Here is an 18,486-nt window from a genome sequence, read left to right on the forward strand (position 1 = left end):
AAATTGTAAAAGAGATTCATACCAACTATTTCTCCATATTATTGTAGGTGATTTTTTTTTATTTTCTTCTCTTTATTTTTAAAATTTTCCATAATTACATGTTTTACTTTTTTTTTTTTTTTTTTTGACAGGAAGAGTGGATAGTGAGAGAGAGAGAGAGAGAGAAAGGTCTTCCTTTTGCCGTTGGTTCACCCTCCAATGGCCACCATGGCTGGTGCGCTGCGGCCAGCGCACCGCACTGATCCGAAGGCAGGAGCCAGGTGCTTCTCCTGGTCTCCCATGGGTGCAGGGCCCAAGCACTTGGGCCATCCTCCACTGCACTCCCTGGCCACAGGAGAGAGCTGGCCTGGAAGAGGGGTAACCAGGAAATAATCCGGTGCCCCGACCGGGACTAGAACCCGGTGTGCTGGCGCCGCTAGGTGGAGGATTAGCCTATTGAGCTGCGGTGCAGGCCACATGTTTTACTTTCTAATCAGGAAAGAAACCAATGCTATTATTTTTAAAAATCAAAGAAGTTATTTTGATTCAAATGTAAGGTTAGAATGAGTAATCGGAGCCTAACTGTGGAGCTAGGCTATTTAAGTGTACACTTGTAAAATGACATTGTTGATGTGCCTGTTTATTTTAGAATTCATAAATTTGGAAGCCAAATTCATGTGCTTTCCTGTGTTCACTTAATTTTGGCATTAATTTCAAGTTTTGATAGGCAGCATCTAGTAAAATAGACCGCTAGCCTTTTTTACTTTATTATCTTTTTGCCATCATCACCTGGCTTTTATTCAGTTCTTTCACAGTTTTATTTCCTAATTGGTATATTCTTTTACATTCTCCTGGATTATGTTCCTGTACAGTCATGTGTTGCTGAACAAGGTGGAGATATTCTGAGAAATGTATCCTTGAGATATTTTGTCAGTATGCAAATATCATATAGTGTACCTACACAAACTAACAGGGCTACTAAGTTCTAGGTGGTAATAATCTTATGAGACCTCTGTTGTATACGTGGTCTGCTGGTGACTGACACGTTGTTATGAGTACTGACTATATTTTAATATTTTTCCTTAAGTATCAAAATTTTTTTCTTAGGTATCTCAACATTTGTCTCTATCTCTCTTCAGTAATAATTAAGAATTATATAGTTAAATTTTAAAAAATAAGTGGGCCTGGTATGTGTCCACAATATCTATCCCAACCTATCCTAAATGCATTCAGTGTGGTTGCCTTTTTGTACCATTGTCTTACTGTGGATCTTGAGATGGAATTTCTTTTAGACTTAAATTTTCCTCAATAATTTCCATACCCGCTATGAATTTTGCAGTTCTATAGTTTAGGCTATTAGACTGACTCTAAGGTACTGTTAGAATGAGGTGATTGGATACTTTCTAAATAAACCAGGACAAAAAGGGTTATCAGAGGCTAGTAGTGACTGATATTTTATATTGTTTGGAACATACTCAGACCTTTCCGATTGGTGTTTTTCCAGAAAGAGTACTATTCACAGGTCTGACTGAAGTAATTATCCAGTAGAAGGGAGGATTAACTCTAAGATAACATCCTTGTATAAACCAGTTTTTTACGTCACAGGTGCCATTTAAGTGCAATTTATTATTGTTATGATGATGATAATGAATTCAAGTTGACTGCTTGTTTCCACAGAATATAGTGGTGTATTTTTTTGTGTAACATAGCAGAACTAAATCTCCTTAATTAGGAATGATGTAAGAAATTAGTGAAATTTTTCTTATCAGTTAGATCAAGTATTTCCCTCAAATCTGAACAGTTTTATGCCCTCTCAGTTGTGTGAAGTAGGAATCTGCCAATCAGAAAGAATAATTGATAACCCAGCTGAGCCCTGATTTCATTTCCTTTTTAGACTTTAGTGACATTAGGATCTATCTGGTTGTTATTGTTGTTCCAGATTTGGAGATATAAGTAGAACATATATTTTTTGTTGTTGTTTTTTTTTTTTACCCAAAGAAATCTTTTATTTAATGAGTACAAATTTCGTAAGTACAACTTTAGGAATACAGTGATTCTTCCCATCATACCCACCCTCCTACGCTCACTCCCACCTCACTCCTCCTCCCTTTCCTATTCCCAGTCCCATTCTCTCTCTCTCTCTCTTTTTTAAAAAATTTATTTTATTTATTTGAAAGACAGAGTTACAGAGAGAGGTAGAGACAGAGAGGTCTTCCATCCACTGGTTCACTCCCCAGATGGCCGCAACGGCTGGAGCTGCGCTGATCTGAAGCCAGGAGCCAGGAGCTTCTTATGTGTATCCCACGTGGATGCAGGGGCCAAGGACTTGGGCCATCTTCTACTGCTTTCCCAGGCCATAGCAGAGAGCGGGATTGGAAGTGGAGCAGCTGGGACTCAAACCGGCATCCATATGGGATGCTGGTACTTCATGCCAGGGCTTTAACCCGCTGTGCCACAGCGCCAGCCCCCTCCCCCACATTCTCTTTTAAGGAAAAAAAAAATACAAAACAAAAAAACTTGTTACTTGACAGTCAAGACAAAGACTTCATGTCTCAAGGTGTCCATTTCACTTCTACAGATTTCCTTTTAGGTGCTCTATTAGTTATCACAAATTAGGGAGAACATATGGTATTTGTCCCTTTGGGACTGGCTTATTTCACTAACTATGATGTTTTCCAGATTCATCCATTTTGTTGCAAATGACTGGATTTAATTTTTTTCCACTGTTTAGTAGTCCATAGACTACATATCCCATAACTTCTTTATCCAGTCTTCAGTTGACGGGCATTTAGGTTGATTCCATGTCTTAGCTTGTGAATTGAGCTGCAATAAACATGGGGGTACAGATAACTCTTTTATTTGCTGATTTCATTTCCTTTGGCCAAATTCCCAGGAGTAGGATGACTGGGTCATATGGTAGGTCTGTATTCAGATTTCTGAGGTATCTCTGAACTAATTTCCATAGTGGTTTTACCAGTTTACATTCCCACCAACAGTGGATTAGGGTACCTTTTTCCCCACATCCTCACTAGTTTTTGTTGTTTGTTGATTTCTGTATGAAAGCCATTCTAACTGGGGTGAGGTGAAACCTCATTGTGGTTTTGATTTGCATTTCCCTGATGGCTAGTGATCCTGAATATTTTTCATGTGTCTGTTGGCCATTTGGATTTTCTCTTTTGAAAAATGTCTAAGTCCTTGGCCCATTTCTTAATTGGGTTGTTTGTTTTGTTGTTGTGGAGTTTCTTGATCTCTTTACATATTCTGGTTATTAATCATTTATCAGTTGCATTGTTCACAAATAATTTCTCCCATTCTGTTGGTTGCCTCTTAACTTTGCTGAGTGCTCTTTTACAGAAAGAAGCTTCTCTAGTTGATGTAATCCCATTTGTTGATTTTGGCTTTGATTGTCTGTGCCTCTGGGGTCTTTTCCAAGAAGTCTTTGCCTGTGCCAATGTCTTACAGGGTTTCTCCAATGTTCTCTAATAATTGTTTGGTATCAGATTGCAGATTTAGGTCTTTAATCCATTTTGAATGGATTTTTGTATAAGGTGTAAGGAGGGGTCCTGCTTCATACTCCTAGTTTTCCCAGCACCATTTGTTGAAGAGACTGTCCTTGCTCCGCGGATTGGTTTTAGCTCCTTTGTCAAATATAAGTTGGTTGTAGATGCTTGGATTGATTTCTGGAATTAGAACATATACTTGTATACTTGTTTACCCTCTGTCAGTTGTCTGAACTAAGATCATAAATCTTATAAAATTGTTATTGGCTAGAGTAGTAGCAAGTTGTTATTTATAAAGTTTATGTATTCTCCTACCAGTCTTTTTCTTCCTGTATGTTTGACATGTGGTTGGTTGATTGTATGTTTGAACTAGAATTCACTATTTTTAATTCTTTTTTTTTTCTTTTTTTTTTTTTTGACAGGCAAAGTGGACAGTGAGAGAGAGAGACAGAGAGAAAGGTCTTCCTTTGCCGTTGGTTCACCCTCCAATGGCCGCCGCGGCCGGCGCGCTGATCTGATGGCAGGAGCCAGGAGCCAGGTGCTTTTCCTGGTCTCCCATGGGGTGCGGGGCCCAAGCACCTGGGCCATCCTCCACTGCACTCCCTGGCCACAGCAGAGAGCTGGCCTGGAAGAGGGGCAACCGGGACAGAATCTGGCGCCCCAACTGGGACTAGAACCTGGTGTGCCGGCGCTGCAAGGCGGAGGATTAGCCTAGTGAGCTGCGGTGCCGGCCTTATTTTTAATTCTTAATTCTTAATTTTTTTAAAAAAATTATTGATTTGAAAGAATTCCAGAGAGAGGTAGAGACAGAGAGAGAGAGAGAGAGAGAGAGAGAGAGAAAGAGGTCTTCCATCTGCTGGTTCACTCCCCAAATGGCCACAATGGCTGGAGCTGAGTCGATCCAAAGTCAGGAGCCAGGAACGTCTTTCTGGTCTCGCAAATGGGTGCAGGGACCCAAGGACGTGGGCCTCCTCTGCTTTTCCAGGCACATTAGCAGGGAGCTGGATAGGAAGTGGAGCAGCCTGGACTTGAACCTACACCCATGTGGGATGCTGGTGCTGCAGGCTGGGGCTGAGCCACAGTGCCAGCCCCCAATTCTTCTTCTTCTTCTTCCTTCTTCCTTCTTCATTCTTCCTTCTTCTTCCTTCTTCTTCCTTCTTCTTCCTTCTTTCTTCTTCTTCTTCTTCAATTTGAAAGGTAAAGAGAGAGAGAGAGAGAGAGATTGGTTGGTGGATCTTTCATCAGCTGGTTCACTCCCCAGATGCCCTCAACAGAGGCTGAGTCAGGCTGAGGACAGGAGCCTGAAACTCCATCTGGGATCTCCCACATGGGTGGCAGGGATCCATACTTGACCCGTCACCTGCTGCTTCCCATGGTATACATTATCAGGAAGCTGGAATTGGAAGCAGATCTGGGACTTGGACCAAGGCACTCCCATGTGAGTTTTGGGTATCACAAGTGTTATCTTAACCACTATGCCAAATGCCTACCCTTCTTTATTCTTTAAAAATACTAGCATAACTTGTGGGCTAACGCTGTGGCCTAGCAGGTAAAGCTGCCGCCTGCAGTGCCAGCATCTCATGTGGGTGCTGGTTTGAGTTCTGGCTGCTCTACTTCTGATACAAAAATACTAGCATAACTTACTAAGATCAGGTGTTTCAAAAAAACTCAGCTTAGTGTCATGAGAATATTGCTTTCCTTACATCATTTATATATTTGTATTGATTTTTCCCCCAGAGAGCACTTTCTAGGAAACCAGCATTCATCAGGATAAATATAGGAAGAGGAGAGTTCTCTTTTAAGGGCCATCAAGATCTTTTAACTACTGTACATTACGAGAACTATATGGAAGATCAGGTAGGGAAATGCAAAGAGTAAAGGGGAAAAACAGTGGTTTGTTAGAACTTCCACAGCTATTTTAGGATAGAATTAAGGGTTAGGATTATAATGTGTAGTATTTATATTTTTAGCCAGCTTTATTTTATTTTATTTTATTTTATTTTTTTTTTTTTTTGACAGGCAGAGTGGACAGTGAGAGAGAGAGACAGAGAGAGAAAGGTCTTCCTTTGCCGTTGGTTCACCCTCCAATGGCCGCCGCTGCAGCCGGCGCACCGCGCTGATCCGATGGCAGGAGCCAGGAGCCAGGTGCTTTTCCTGGTCTCCCATGGGGTGCAGGGCCCAAGCACCTGGGCCATCCTCCACTGCACTCCCTGGCCATAGCAGAGAGCTGGCCTGGAAGAGGGGCAACCGGGACAGAATCCGGCGCCCCGACCGGGACTAGAACCCGGTGTGCCGGCGCCGCAAGGTGGAGGATTAGCCTATTGAGCCACGGCGCCGGCTCTTAGCCAGCTTTATTGAGATGTACTTCATATACCATACAATTCAAATTGTACATTCAAACTGTACAGTTGAGTGGTTTCCTAGTATATTCACAGGGTTATGTGACTGTCACAACAATTTAATTTGGAGCATTCTGTTCACTCTTAAAAAGAAACCCCCATCCCCATTAATGGTCACTTCCCATTCTTACCTGCGCCTAACTCAGTCCTAAGCAACAACTAATTTGACATTTTAAAAGATTTATTTATCTATTTGAAGAGGAGAGTGATATAGAACACACACACACACAAACACACACACAGAAAGATATCTTCTATCTGCTGATTCACTCTTCAAATGATGTTAATGGCCAGGCTGAAGCTAAGGCCTGGAGCTCCATCCAGGTGTTTCACGTGGGTGTTAAGGGCCTAAGCACTTGGCCATCCTCCACTGCTTTCCCAGGCACATTAGCAGGGAACTGGTTTGGAGGCGGAACAGCCAGGAACCCAACTGGTTCTGTGACCCAGAATGCTGGCATTACAGGCAGCAACCAAGCTCTCTGCACCACAACATCAGCTCCTACTTTTTGTCTTTATAGATTTCCCTATTCTGGGCATTTCAAATAAATGGGATCGTGTGATATGTGGCATTTTGTGACTAGTTTCTTTAACTCTGCATTTTTTCAAAGTTCACCTGCATTGTAGCATGCATCAGTACTTTCATTCCTCTTATTGTCAAATAATATTTCATTGTATACCACATTTGGTTTATTCACTCATCACTTGGTGGACATTTGGGTAAGTTCCGCTTCTTGGGTTTTATGAATAATTGTGTTGTGAGTAATTGTGCATCCATTTATGTATGGATATTTACTTCTCTTGAGTAGATACATAGGAGTGAAATTGCTGGGCCACTCTATGTTTAACATTTTGAGAAACTGTTAACCTGTCTTCCTCTACCAATATATAATGATTCCGTTTTCCCCACATCCTCTCCAACATGTTATTGTTGATCTTTTGATTATAGCTATCCTTGGTATTTCATTGTACTTTTCATGTGCATTTTGCTGATGGCTAATGATGTTCATATTTTTTCTTATACTTATTGCTCAGTTTTACCTCTTGTGGAGGAAATACCTATTTAAATACTTTGCCTGAGGCTGGCACTGTGGCACAGTAGGTTAATCCTCTGCCTGCAGGGCCAACATCCCAGATGGGTGCCAGTTCTAGTTGTGGCTGCTCCTCTTTCTGTTCCAGCTCTCTGCTGTGGCCTGGGAAATCAGTAGAAGATGGCCCAAGTGCTTGAGCCCCTGCATCCACATGGGAGACCCAGAAGAAGCTCTAGGCTCCTGGCTTCGGATCAGCTCAGCTCCAGCTGTTGTGGCCATTTGGGGAGTGAACCAGTGGATGGAAGACCTTTTTCACTGTTGTAACTCTACCTCTCAAATAAATAAGAATCTTTAAAAAATATTTTAAAGAATTCCTTTTTAAACTTTTATTTAATAAATATAAATTTCCAAAGTACAGCTTATGGATTACAATGGCTCCCCCCCCCACAACTTCCCTCCCACCCGCAACCCTCCCATCTCTCGCTCCCTCTCCCATTCCATTCACATCAAGATTCATTTTCAATTCTCTTTATATACAGAAGATCAATTTAATATATATTAAGTAAAGATTTCAACAGTTTGCACACACACAGAAACACAAAGTGTAAAGTACTGTCTGAGTACTAGTTATAGCATTAATTCACATTGGACAACACATTAAGGACAGAGATCCTACATGAGGAGTAAGTGCTCAGTGACTCCTGTTGTTGACTTAACAAATTGACACTCTTGTTTATGGCGTCAGTAATCTCCCTAGGCTCTAGTCATGAGTTGCCAAGGCTATGGAAACCTTTTGAGTTCGCCGACTTCGATCTTATTCAGACCAGGTCATAGTCAAAGTGGAAGTTCTCTCCTCCCTTCAGAGAAAGGTACCTCCTTCTTTGATGGCCCGTTCTTTCCACTGGGATCTCACTCGCGAGATCTTTCATACAGTTGTGGTTTTTTTGTTTTTGTTTTTGTTTTTTGTTTTTTGCAGAGTGTCTTGGCTTTCCATGTCTATAATACTCCCATGGGCTCTTTGCCTGTGGATTTTTTTTTTAGTTGTGTCATTTGTCTTTTTTTTTTTTTTTTCCCAAGATTTTATTTGTTTATCTGAGAGAGTTACAGAGAAGGGGAGAGACAGAAAGGTCCTCCATCCACTGGGCCACTCTAAAGTCAGGAACCAGGAGCTTTCTCTGGGTTTCTCATGTTGGTGCGGGGCCCAGGCACCTGGGCAGTTCTCCACTGCTTTCTCAGGCCATAGCAGAGAACTGGGTCAGAAGTGGAGCAGCCAGGACACAAACTGACACCCATATGGGATGCTGGCCCTGCACGCGAAGGCTTAGCCTACTATGCCACAGTGCTGGCTCCTTTGTGTTTTTTTTTTTTTTTATTTTTTTTATTTTTAACTACTGAACTGTAGGTATTCTTTATATGTTATGAATAGCAAGTCCCTTACTAGATTGAGTTACATATATTCTGTGGGTTGTCATTTTATTTTATTAATGGTATCATTTACAACACAAATCTTTTAATTTTGGTGTAAATTTATTTTCTTTTTCTTTTGTCGCTTATACTTTAAGTGAAGTATCTACTAATCATTGATTAACCCATAGTCATGAAGTTTTATTCTGATGTGTTCAAAAATTTTACAGTTTTAGTTCTAACTTTTAGGTCTATGACCCATTTTGAGTTAATTTTTATATAAGGGGTGAAGAAGTGTTTCAATTTAATTCATTTACATGTTGGTATTCAGTTATCCTAGCACTATTTTTTGAAAAGACTGATCTTTCTCCATTGAGTAATCTTAATACCCTATTGAAAATCAAGTGATTAGAAATCTGATAGTTTGTTCTGAATTCCCAGTTCTATTTTATTGATCTCTGCGTCTGTTCTGCTAATATCACACTGTCTTAATTACTGTAGGTTTGAAGTAAGTTTTTTTAAAAAAAGATTTTATTTATTTATTTGAGAGGTAGAATTACAGACAGTGAGAGGGAGAGACAGAGAGAAGGTCTTCCGTTGGTTCAATCCCCAAATGGCCTCAATGGCTGAAGCTGTGCCGATCTGAAGCCAGGAGCCAGGTGCTTCTTCCTGGTCTCCCATGCGGGTGCAGGGGCCCAAGCACTTGGGCCATCTTCTACTGCTTTCCCAGACTGATTAGTATTCCACTGTGTTTATATATCACATTTTCTTTATCCATTCATCTGATGATGGACACCTTGATTGATTTCATATCTTGGCTATTGTGAATAGTGCTGTGATAAACATGGTAGAGCAGGTGTCATCTTTTTGGTACAGTGATTTCACATCTTTTGGATATATGCCCAGTAATAGGGTTGTTGGATCATATGACAGTTCTATTTCTAGTTTTTAAAGAAATCTCTGTATTGTTTTCTGTAGTGTCTGTACTAATGTACATTCCCACCAACAGTGTGTAAGAGTTTATCTACATCCTCACCAGCATTTGTTACTTTCTGTCTTTTAGATAATAACCATTCTGACAAGATTGAAATATCTCATTGGGGTTTTGATTTGCATTTCACTGATGGCTAGTGATTTTGAGCCTTTTTTCATGTATTTTGTTTTGTTTTTTTTTTTTATGAATGTTTTACTTTTAAAGGTCCTTTCACATGAGTTTCTTGATTAAGTTATTAAATTCTGCAACAAAGCCAGCTGGCATTTTAACTCAGTCAAATTTGGGAACTATTGCCATCTTAACAGTATTGTCTCCTAATCCATGAATCTTGGATCTCTTTTCATGTATTTAGGTCTTTAATTTTTTCAACAGTGTTTTATAGTTTTCAGCTTACAATCTGTCACTATAAACATTTAATTCTACTTGACTATGCTATCCTGGTAAAATTATATTTGCAGTGTCCTGAAGCCTAGGATTGTATTATAATCACATTGTTTCTACCTGTAATAATTACTTTTGCTGTTTTTTGGGTTTTTTTTAAAATTGTTTTTATATTTTCTTTAGGAACTTGACTATGAGGAAATTTCATCTGTTGTAACCAATGAGGAAGGAGGAGATTTATTTCAGGGGGATCAACAGGATCTCCTTTCTGAAGACAATGATGTGTGTTTCAGTAAAGTTCAGGTAAAACAAGGAGAAAAAGTAAACTCGTTATGATTTGGATTATGGATTGCTGATACTGTTGTACTGGTTTTGGGTTGTAAATGTAAGGTTCTGTTAAATTGGGCAAAGATTATAATTTTACATTTTATGTTGGTGATTTCTTTGACTACATTATTAAGATTATTTAAGGAATCTTGTGTTAAGCCTAGAATGTTGCTATTGTGTAACATTCTATACTTTATGTTTACTTTTAGAAAGTAAAATTCAAAAGTCCCTTATTTGTTGTGATGGAAGGGGAAGAACAAACGCCATCATATCTTCAGGGCTTTCAACATATTCTTCCAGAAGCCCAGGATCATCTTCCAGAAGCGCAAGGTGATCTTCCGGAATCCCAGAGCGATTTGACAGACGTCCACAGTGTTGACTTGGAAGCTCAGAGTGTTGAGCCTAGTGCTCAGGCTGTTGAATTTCAAGTTCAGGCTGTTGAGCTGGAATGCCAGACTGTTGAGCTAGAAGGCCAGGATATTCAGACGGATACTCAGAATAGTATGATGAAAGCCCAGAGTGTTGAGCTAGAAGACGAGAGTACTGAGTTGGAAGCCCAGAATTTTTTACCCCCAAACCAGGCTTTTCTACCCAAAGACCAGAACACTCTACCTGGATATCAGGACCAGGATTTTGTACATGTACGTGAAGACAGGGATATACTACCTGAAGACCATAATGTTCTACCTAACTGTCAGGACCAGGATTTTCTGCCTAAAGAAGATCTTCTACCCAAAAAGCTGTGTGTTCTCCCCAGAGACGAGAATATTCTCAAATGTCAGAACCAGGATTTTCTGCCCAAAGACCGAAGTGTTTTCTCCAAGGGTCAGGATATTTTACACAAATGTCCAGACAAAGATTTTCTACCCAGAGACCAATGTGTTCTCCCCGAAGAACAGACTATTTTACCTAACTATCAGGACCAGGACTTTCTACCTAAAGACCAGAATTTTCCATTTAGAGATCAGCATGTTCTCCCCAATAACCAGAATATTCCATCCAATTATCAGGACCAAAACTTTCTACCTAAAGACCAGAATATTTTACCCAAAGACTACCATGTTCTTCCCAAAGACCAGACTTTTCTATCCAGATGGCAGGACCAGGATTTTCTCTCTGAAGACCAACATTTTCCCTTCAGAGATCAGCATGTTCTCCCTGATAACCAGAATATTCCATCCAATGATCAGGACCAGGATTTTCTCCTCGAAGACCAGAATACTTTACCCAAAGGTCAGAAGCAGGGATTTCTACCCAAATACCAGGTAAAATAGAGTGGTAAGGAGATACAACAAGAAGAAATAAGCTACTTTTGCTTGTGGAGTGAGATTTATAAGAACTGTGTTATAGCTGATTTGGAGATTTGTAGTTTCCTGATTGATTTCTCTATAATCTAGGATTATTGGTAAGTGTTGAAGTATTATCAGCAGTACATTTCCCCTATTTGACAATTTTTTTTTTTTTTTGGACTGGCAGAGGTAGAGAGAGAGAGAGAGAGAGAGAGACCGAGAGAAAGGTCTTCCTTCCATTGGCTCACCCCCCAAATGGCCGCTACGGCCGGCGTTCTGCGCCGATCTGAAGCCAGGACCCAGATGCTTCTTCCCGGTCTCCCATGTGGGTGCAGGGCCTTGGGCCATCCTCCACTACCTTCCCGGGCCACAGCAGAGAGCTGGACTGGAAGAGGAGCATCTGGGACAGAATCTGGTGCCCCAACTGGGACTAGAACCCCGGGGTGCCGGCGCCGCAGGCAGAGGATTAACCTAGTGAGCCACAGTGCCGGCCTTGATAATTTATTTTTTAAAAATCTTCTTTATTAGGAAAAATGTTTCTGGCAGCCATCATCTGCTCTGACAGCTGAAAGATGGAAAAGGAGAGGCTCACAAGCACCCAAGAGATTCCAAGGCCCGTCCTCCACCAGATAGCAGTTAGAACATAAGGAAGAAGGGATCAACAGGAAGTAAATTACTTAGGGCTGTGGTTGGACTTTTGATGAATATAATTTTTTTTATTATTCCATAAGATGCCCAATTTTTTTCTGACCTCAGTTAACTACAGACTTTTCCTTAAAACCTAAAGTCTTAGTTAAGCTGTAATTCTTAGCTTAATAAGTGATATTTTTTAGAAAACAAACTTGCAGCAGCTGGCATCAATTTTGATAGGTAGCAGAGGGAGGGAAGCACATCTTTTGGATGTCCATTGGGATTTTTTATACAGGCTTTTTCAGGAGCAAGGTAGAACAGAAAAAGGCCAGGAATTAGTAGGAACTGAATTGTTTAGGGTTTAATTTGGAGCTTACAAAGATTACTCTCAGCTAAACTTTAGAACTGACAAAAAGTAAGATTTTCTGTTTTATTCCATAATATTTCATATCATTCTGAGTTTTAAAAAATGCTCTCGACAGAGCCTAGGATGTTATCATGTTACTCCTACCAGACAATTTATAGTTTGTGTTTTTTCTCTTTTAGAAAGTACGCTTTAAGGAGCCATACTCTGATATGACAAATGAGGAAGGGAGAGAAGACTTTTCTTTGATGGACTATCAGTATCAGTCTCCCAAACTCCAAATCCAGGACGTCATCAGAGATCAGGTAGAGCAGAATAAAAAGAGATGAAGAGTCAGGAAATAAAGTAACTGGGTTTTATAAGTTCTCACTAACTGGTAATTTTGGTATCATTTTGCATATTTTAAAATTATTAATTTTTCTAAAATTAATATTTTGAGAGCCCTTGCTATCTATTTAGACAAGAATTCTAAATACCAGCTCAAATGAAGCAGGTGATGTGGTAAGGTTTAACATTTATTTAGAGAGTGAGAGAAATACACAGGAATGTAAGGACTTTATTTAAAAAAGAGAGGGTGATCAGAAAAATAAACTGGGAATTCCATACCAGGCAAAAAGCAGATCAGGGCCTACATGTAAGAGTTCACAGGCCAGAGCCATGCAGAGAAAACCATGCAGGCAGGAATGATTGCAAAATGGTGTAACATGCAGGCAAAACAGGGGCAGGCCCAGGGTGCTCCATGCCTTTTATTTGCTTCCAAAAGGGAAGTGGTTACATAGTTTGATTAACAGATACGTGTATACAGGTGGGATCAAGTAGGGATGGCTCTAGCTCATGAGCCAAATCCTGTCTGTCTATATAAATTTGAATGATAGAATCAGAAACTTTAGAGTTAATGTAAAAATATTATATCTTTGATTCTTTCCCACGTTAGTGGGAAAGTAGTCTTAAGTCCTATTAAAACAGGAGCTCTGCTTCAGGAAGGATGGGCACAGATTGTTAAACCCTAAGCAGTTCATTTCCTGCTGGTCTCTCCCCTTTTCTCTTCACCCTTGCAACTGATGATACAAAAGACTGATCTAATGGACTATATGAATGAAATCAGTTGTGTCACTCATGAGGTTAACATACCACATTCATGTCGATTGAGTTGGGCTAAAACTATAGCATCCTCACTCATACCAAAATGTATCAGAATATTCTTACTTGGTACCACTTCCTAGGGGTTCTCACTGAAGCCTACAATATTATGATTAGTATATTGCCCTGGTTAAATAATTTGCTTTCTGTTTTTGTTGTTCCTTTAGAACATGTTTCCAAAGCAACCCTCATATTTTATGAGAGAAGAGAAAGTGAGAGAGGAGCTACCTCTCGGGTATCATCAGCATGTTCCACCTAAAGTTCAGCAACAAGCCTCCCTTAGAGAACAGGTAGAGCTGAATACGGTAGAAGGACTACATATTTTCTAAAAGAGCAGCAAGACTAAATTACTTAAGACTGGGGACAGAGCTTGTCAAGTTAGCTTGTATGTGGAATACATAGAATTAAGGCATCCAGAGTTAGGTTAAAAGCAAAATGTCTTCATGTTGTTTCAAAATGTGCCAAGATAGTCTGTGATTTGCTTTAAAATCCTCTAGGAAAACAGTTGAGTTAGATGAAAAAGCAAAATGGGACTGGGCATTCAACCTAGTAGTTGGGTTCTTGTGTCCTGTGTTGGAGTATCTGGGTTGATTCCTGGCTCTGGCTTCTGATTCAGCCTTCCTGTTAATGTAGACTCCAGGGGAGGTGGGGGGCGGCAAAAATAATGCTTAAGTAGTTGGGTTCCTGCCACCCATGTGGGAGACCTGGATTGAGTTCTCAGCTCCCAGCTTCAGCCCTGGCTGGTCCTAGCTATTGTGAGGATATGGGGAGTAAACCAGCAGATATTAACTCACTCCCTCTGTCCCTCTGCCTCTCAAATAAATAGATAATTTTAAATAAAAAAGACAGTGTTGAAGCTGAGTGATGGATATCTTGGGATTTATTATGGTATTTTTCTCCTTTGATTGAAAATTTTTATTTTAAACACATATACCCCAATTATGTTCTATTATATTCACCTATTATCATTAATCTGGGTTTGTCATTGAAGTCTATAATATTGTTACTAGCTCATGACTTCTGTTCAATCAGTTTATATTTTGTTGTTCTTTTAGAACAAGTATATCAAACAACCCTCATCTTTTGAGAAATGGGAGATTGCAAGAGAAATTGTTTCAGGAGTGCCTTTGGTATGTTTCCCCAATGTTCTCTGTAATTTGATGTTATTAGGTTGTAAATTTACGTTTTTCATCCATTTTGAGTAACTTTTTGTGTAAGGTGTAAGATAGAGGTCTAGTTTCATAATTTTTCATGTGGAGATCCAGTTCCCAGCACCATTTGTTGAAGAGACTGTCATTGCTCCAGGGATTGGTTTTAGCTCCTTGGTTGAAGATAAGTTGGTTATAGATGCGTGAATTGATTTCTGGAGTTTCTGTCTGTTTCATTGGTCTACCCGTCTGTCAGCCCAGAATACTGTACCCTGCAAAGTTCACAATTATGAATGAAGGTGTAAGAAAGACTTTCCATAACAAACAGAAATTAAAAGAATTTGTCACCACTCGTGGAGCCTTACAAAAGATACTTAAGGATGTGCTATGCACAGAAACACAGAAAGCCATTACTATAAAAGAATGTGCAAGCAGAATATCCCCCAGTAAAAGTACCAAAAAAATCCAAAGTAAACAAAATAGACTTTAACACAGAAACTGTTCAAAAAGACAAAGAAGGGCACTATGTAATGATTAAGGGATCAATTCAACAGGAAGATGTGACTATAATAAAAGTATACACACCCAATTACAGGGTGCCTGACTATTTAAAACAAATGTTAATGGAACTAAAGGGAGACATAGACTCCAATACAATAGTAATGGGAGACTTCAGTACCCCACTTTGATCAATAGACAGATCAACTAGACAGAAAATCAACAAGGAAACAACAGAGCTAATTAACACTATGGACCAAATGGACCTGATATCTACAGAATGTTTCACCCCACAGTTGCAGAATACTTATTCTTCTCACCAGTGCATGGAACTTTCTCTAGGATAGATCAGATTCTAGGCCATAAATCAAGTCTCAGCAAATTAAAAAAAAATCAGACTCATGCCGTGCATCTTCTCTGAGCACAATGGAATGAAGTTGGAAATCAATAACTTGGGAATCTCTAGAACATATCTAGACTGAACAACATGTTCCTCAATGAACAGCAAAAATTCTGGAAATGAATGAAAATGATAATACATCATATCAGAACTTACAGGATATAACAAAAGCAGTGTTAAAAGGAAAGTTTAGGGGCCGGCGCTGTGGTACAGTAGGTTAATCCTCTGCCTGCAGTGCTAGCATCCCATATGGGTGCTGGTTCTAGTCCCAGCTGCCCCTCTTCCAATCCAGCTCTCTGCTGTGGCCTGGGAAAGCCACAGAAAAAGATGGCCCAGGTGCTTGGGCCCCTGCACCCACATGGGAGACCGGGAAGAGGCACCTGGCTCCTGGCTTCTGATTGGCGCAGCTCCGGCCATTGTGGCCATCTGGGGAGCAAACCAGCGGAAGGAAGACCTTTCTCTCTGTCTCTTCCTCTCACTATCTGTAACTCTACCTCTCAAATAAATAAATAAAAATCTTTAAAAAAGAGAGAAGTTTATAGCAATTGGTGCCTACATGAAGAAATTGGAAAGGCACCAAATAAATGAGCTATCAATGCATTGCAAGGACCTAGAAAAACAACAAACCAACCCCAAATTAGTAGGAGGAAAGAAATCATTAAAATTAGAGACGAAGGGAATGGCACGTGGCACACTGACCCAACTCAATAGAATCAGAGATGAAAAATGAAATGTAACAATAGACACCACAGAAATAAAAAGAATCATCAGGAATTACTACAAAAAAACAGCTGTATGCCAACAAATCAGGAAACCTAGAAGAAATGGATAGATTCCAGGACACATAAAACCTACCAAAATTGAGTTATGAAGATATAGAAAACCTAAATAGAAAAATAACCAAAATGGAAAGTAAGTCAGTAATAAAGACCCTCCCAACAAAGAAAAGTTCAGGACCAGATGGCTTCACTGCTGAATTCACCAGACATTTAAAGAACTAATTTCAGTTCTTCTCAAGCTATTCAAAACAATTGAAAGGGAGGAAATCTTCCCAAACTCCTTCTATGAAGCCTGCATCACCTTAATTCCTAAATCAGAAAAGGATACAACAGAGAAAAGAACTATAGACAAATATCCCTGATGAACATAGATGCAAAACTCCTCAAAAAAATACTAGCTAATTGAATCCAACAGTACATCAGAAAGATCATTCACCCGGACCAAGTGGGATTTATCCCTGGTATTCAGAGTTGGTTCAACATTTGCAAATCAATAAATGTGATACATCACAATAACAAACAGAAGAACAAAAACCATATGGTTATCTCAATAGATGAAGAGAAAGCGTTTAATAAAACACAACACCCTTTCATGATGAAAACCTTAAGCCAATTGGTTATAGAAGGAACATTCTCCGACACGGTCAAGGGAATTTGTAACAAACCTACAGCCAGCATCATATTGAGTGGGGGAAAGCTGGAAGCATTCCCCCTAAGGTCCAGAACAGACAAGCTTGCCCACTCTCACCATTGCTATTTAATACAGTCCTGGAAGTTCTAGCCAGAGCAATTAGGGAAGAAAGAGAAATCAAAGGGCTACAAATTGGAAAAGGAGAAGTAAAACTATCCCTAATTGCAGATGGCATGATTCTATATATGGGAGATCTAAAAGACTCCATGGAGAGACTGTTGGAACTCTTTATAAAAAAGTTTGGTAAAGTTTGGTAAAGTGGCAGAAAAATCAATGGCCTTTGATACACAGATAATACCATGGCTGAGAAAGAACTTTTAAGATGATGAGTCCCATTCACAATAGCTCCAAAATAATTAAATACCTTCAAATAAATTTAACCAAGGATGTCAAAGATCTCTACAATGAAAATTACAAAACACTAAAGACAGAAATAGAAGAAGACATACACACACACACACAAAAAAGGAAAAATCTTCCATGTTCATGGATTGGAAGAATCAACATCATCAAAATGTCATACTATTTACCGATTCAGTGCTATCCCAATCAAAATACCAGCAACATTCTTTGCAGATATAGAAGAAATGATGGTGAATTCATATGGAAACACAAGAGACCCCGAATAGCTAAAGAAATCTTGTACAACAAAAACCAAGCTGGAGGCATCACAATACCTGATTTTTTTTTAGATTTTATTTATTTATTTGAGAGGTAAAGTTACAGACAGTGAGAGAGAGAAAGGTCTCCCGTTGCTGGTTCACTCCTCAAGTGGCTGCCATGGCCAGAGCTGCGCTGATCTGAAGCTAGGATCCAGGTGCTTATTCCAGGTCTCCCATGTGGGTGCAGGGGCCCAAGCACCTGGGCCATCTTCTGCTTTCCCAGGCCACAGCAGAGAGCTGGATTGGAAGTGGAGCAGCTAGGACTAGAACCAGTGCCCATGTGGGAAGCCGGCAACACAGGCAGAAGATTAACCTACTCCACCACAGCGCTGGCTCCACGATACCTGATGTCAAGACATACTACAGAGCAGTTACAATCAAAACAGCTTGGTATGGGCACAAAAACAGAAGGATAAACCGTCGGTATGTTTGACCCAATAGTCACAACCTAGCCCCTCCCAGAGAATAAGTGGAGCAGAACATGTTGAAGAGTAAGTAGAAGAGAGTAAATTCCTTTGGTTTTGGCTCAAGACTGACAGTGATGTAGTAACTACCTCAGGGCTTTAGTGTTAAGGTCAGTAATAAAGGGCAAAGAATAGAGTCCTCTTGTTCTGCATGTAGCACATCTTTATCAGTTACTGTAACAACTTCAGAAGCTTTAAATATTGCTACCACAGCATGATGCTCCTGCTTAGATAATTTGTGTTCAATGTTTATGTTGCCTTTTAGTACAGTAGCTATGGATAGGCCTCACATGGTAGGACAGATGAGAAATGGAGAAATGAGTTATTTCCAAGCTGCCATAAATGTGTTTTATGTAAAATCCAGGATCCAGGCTCTCTCAGAATACAGGTAGAGCAGAGTATAGTAAAG

At 39.9% G+C, this 18,486-nt stretch overlaps 1 protein-coding gene across 11 annotated transcripts in view; it reads left to right on the forward strand.

The window, feature by feature from the left end:
- Window positions 1–18,486, forward strand: part of CCDC15 (coiled-coil domain containing 15) — an 80,914-nt gene that overhangs the window by 21,004 nt on the left and 41,424 nt on the right. For 3 of the 11 annotated variants that reach the window (XM_051848410.3, XM_051848432.3, XM_070047883.2), the window contains 5 exons: window positions 9,869–9,988; window positions 10,222–11,277; window positions 12,478–12,600; window positions 13,603–13,725; window positions 14,491–14,565. In XM_051848410.3, coding sequence (XP_051704370.2) covers window positions 9,869–9,988; window positions 10,222–11,277; window positions 12,478–12,600; window positions 13,603–13,725; window positions 14,491–14,565 — 1,497 coding nt within the window. Of the gene's footprint in view, window positions 1–5,216; window positions 5,337–9,868; window positions 9,989–10,221; window positions 11,278–12,477; window positions 12,601–13,602; window positions 13,726–14,490; window positions 14,566–18,486 lie in introns of all 11 variants that reach the window. The other 8 variants (XM_051848399.3, XM_089335128.1, XM_070047895.2 and 5 more) reach the window with 5 other exon arrangements.

Source organism: Oryctolagus cuniculus, chromosome 1 (assembly GCF_051225735.1).
Source record: "Oryctolagus cuniculus isolate XC-2025 breed Fujian yellow rabbit chromosome 1, ASM5122573v1, whole genome shotgun sequence".
NCBI classification, from domain to species: domain Eukaryota; kingdom Metazoa; phylum Chordata; class Mammalia; order Lagomorpha; family Leporidae; genus Oryctolagus; species Oryctolagus cuniculus.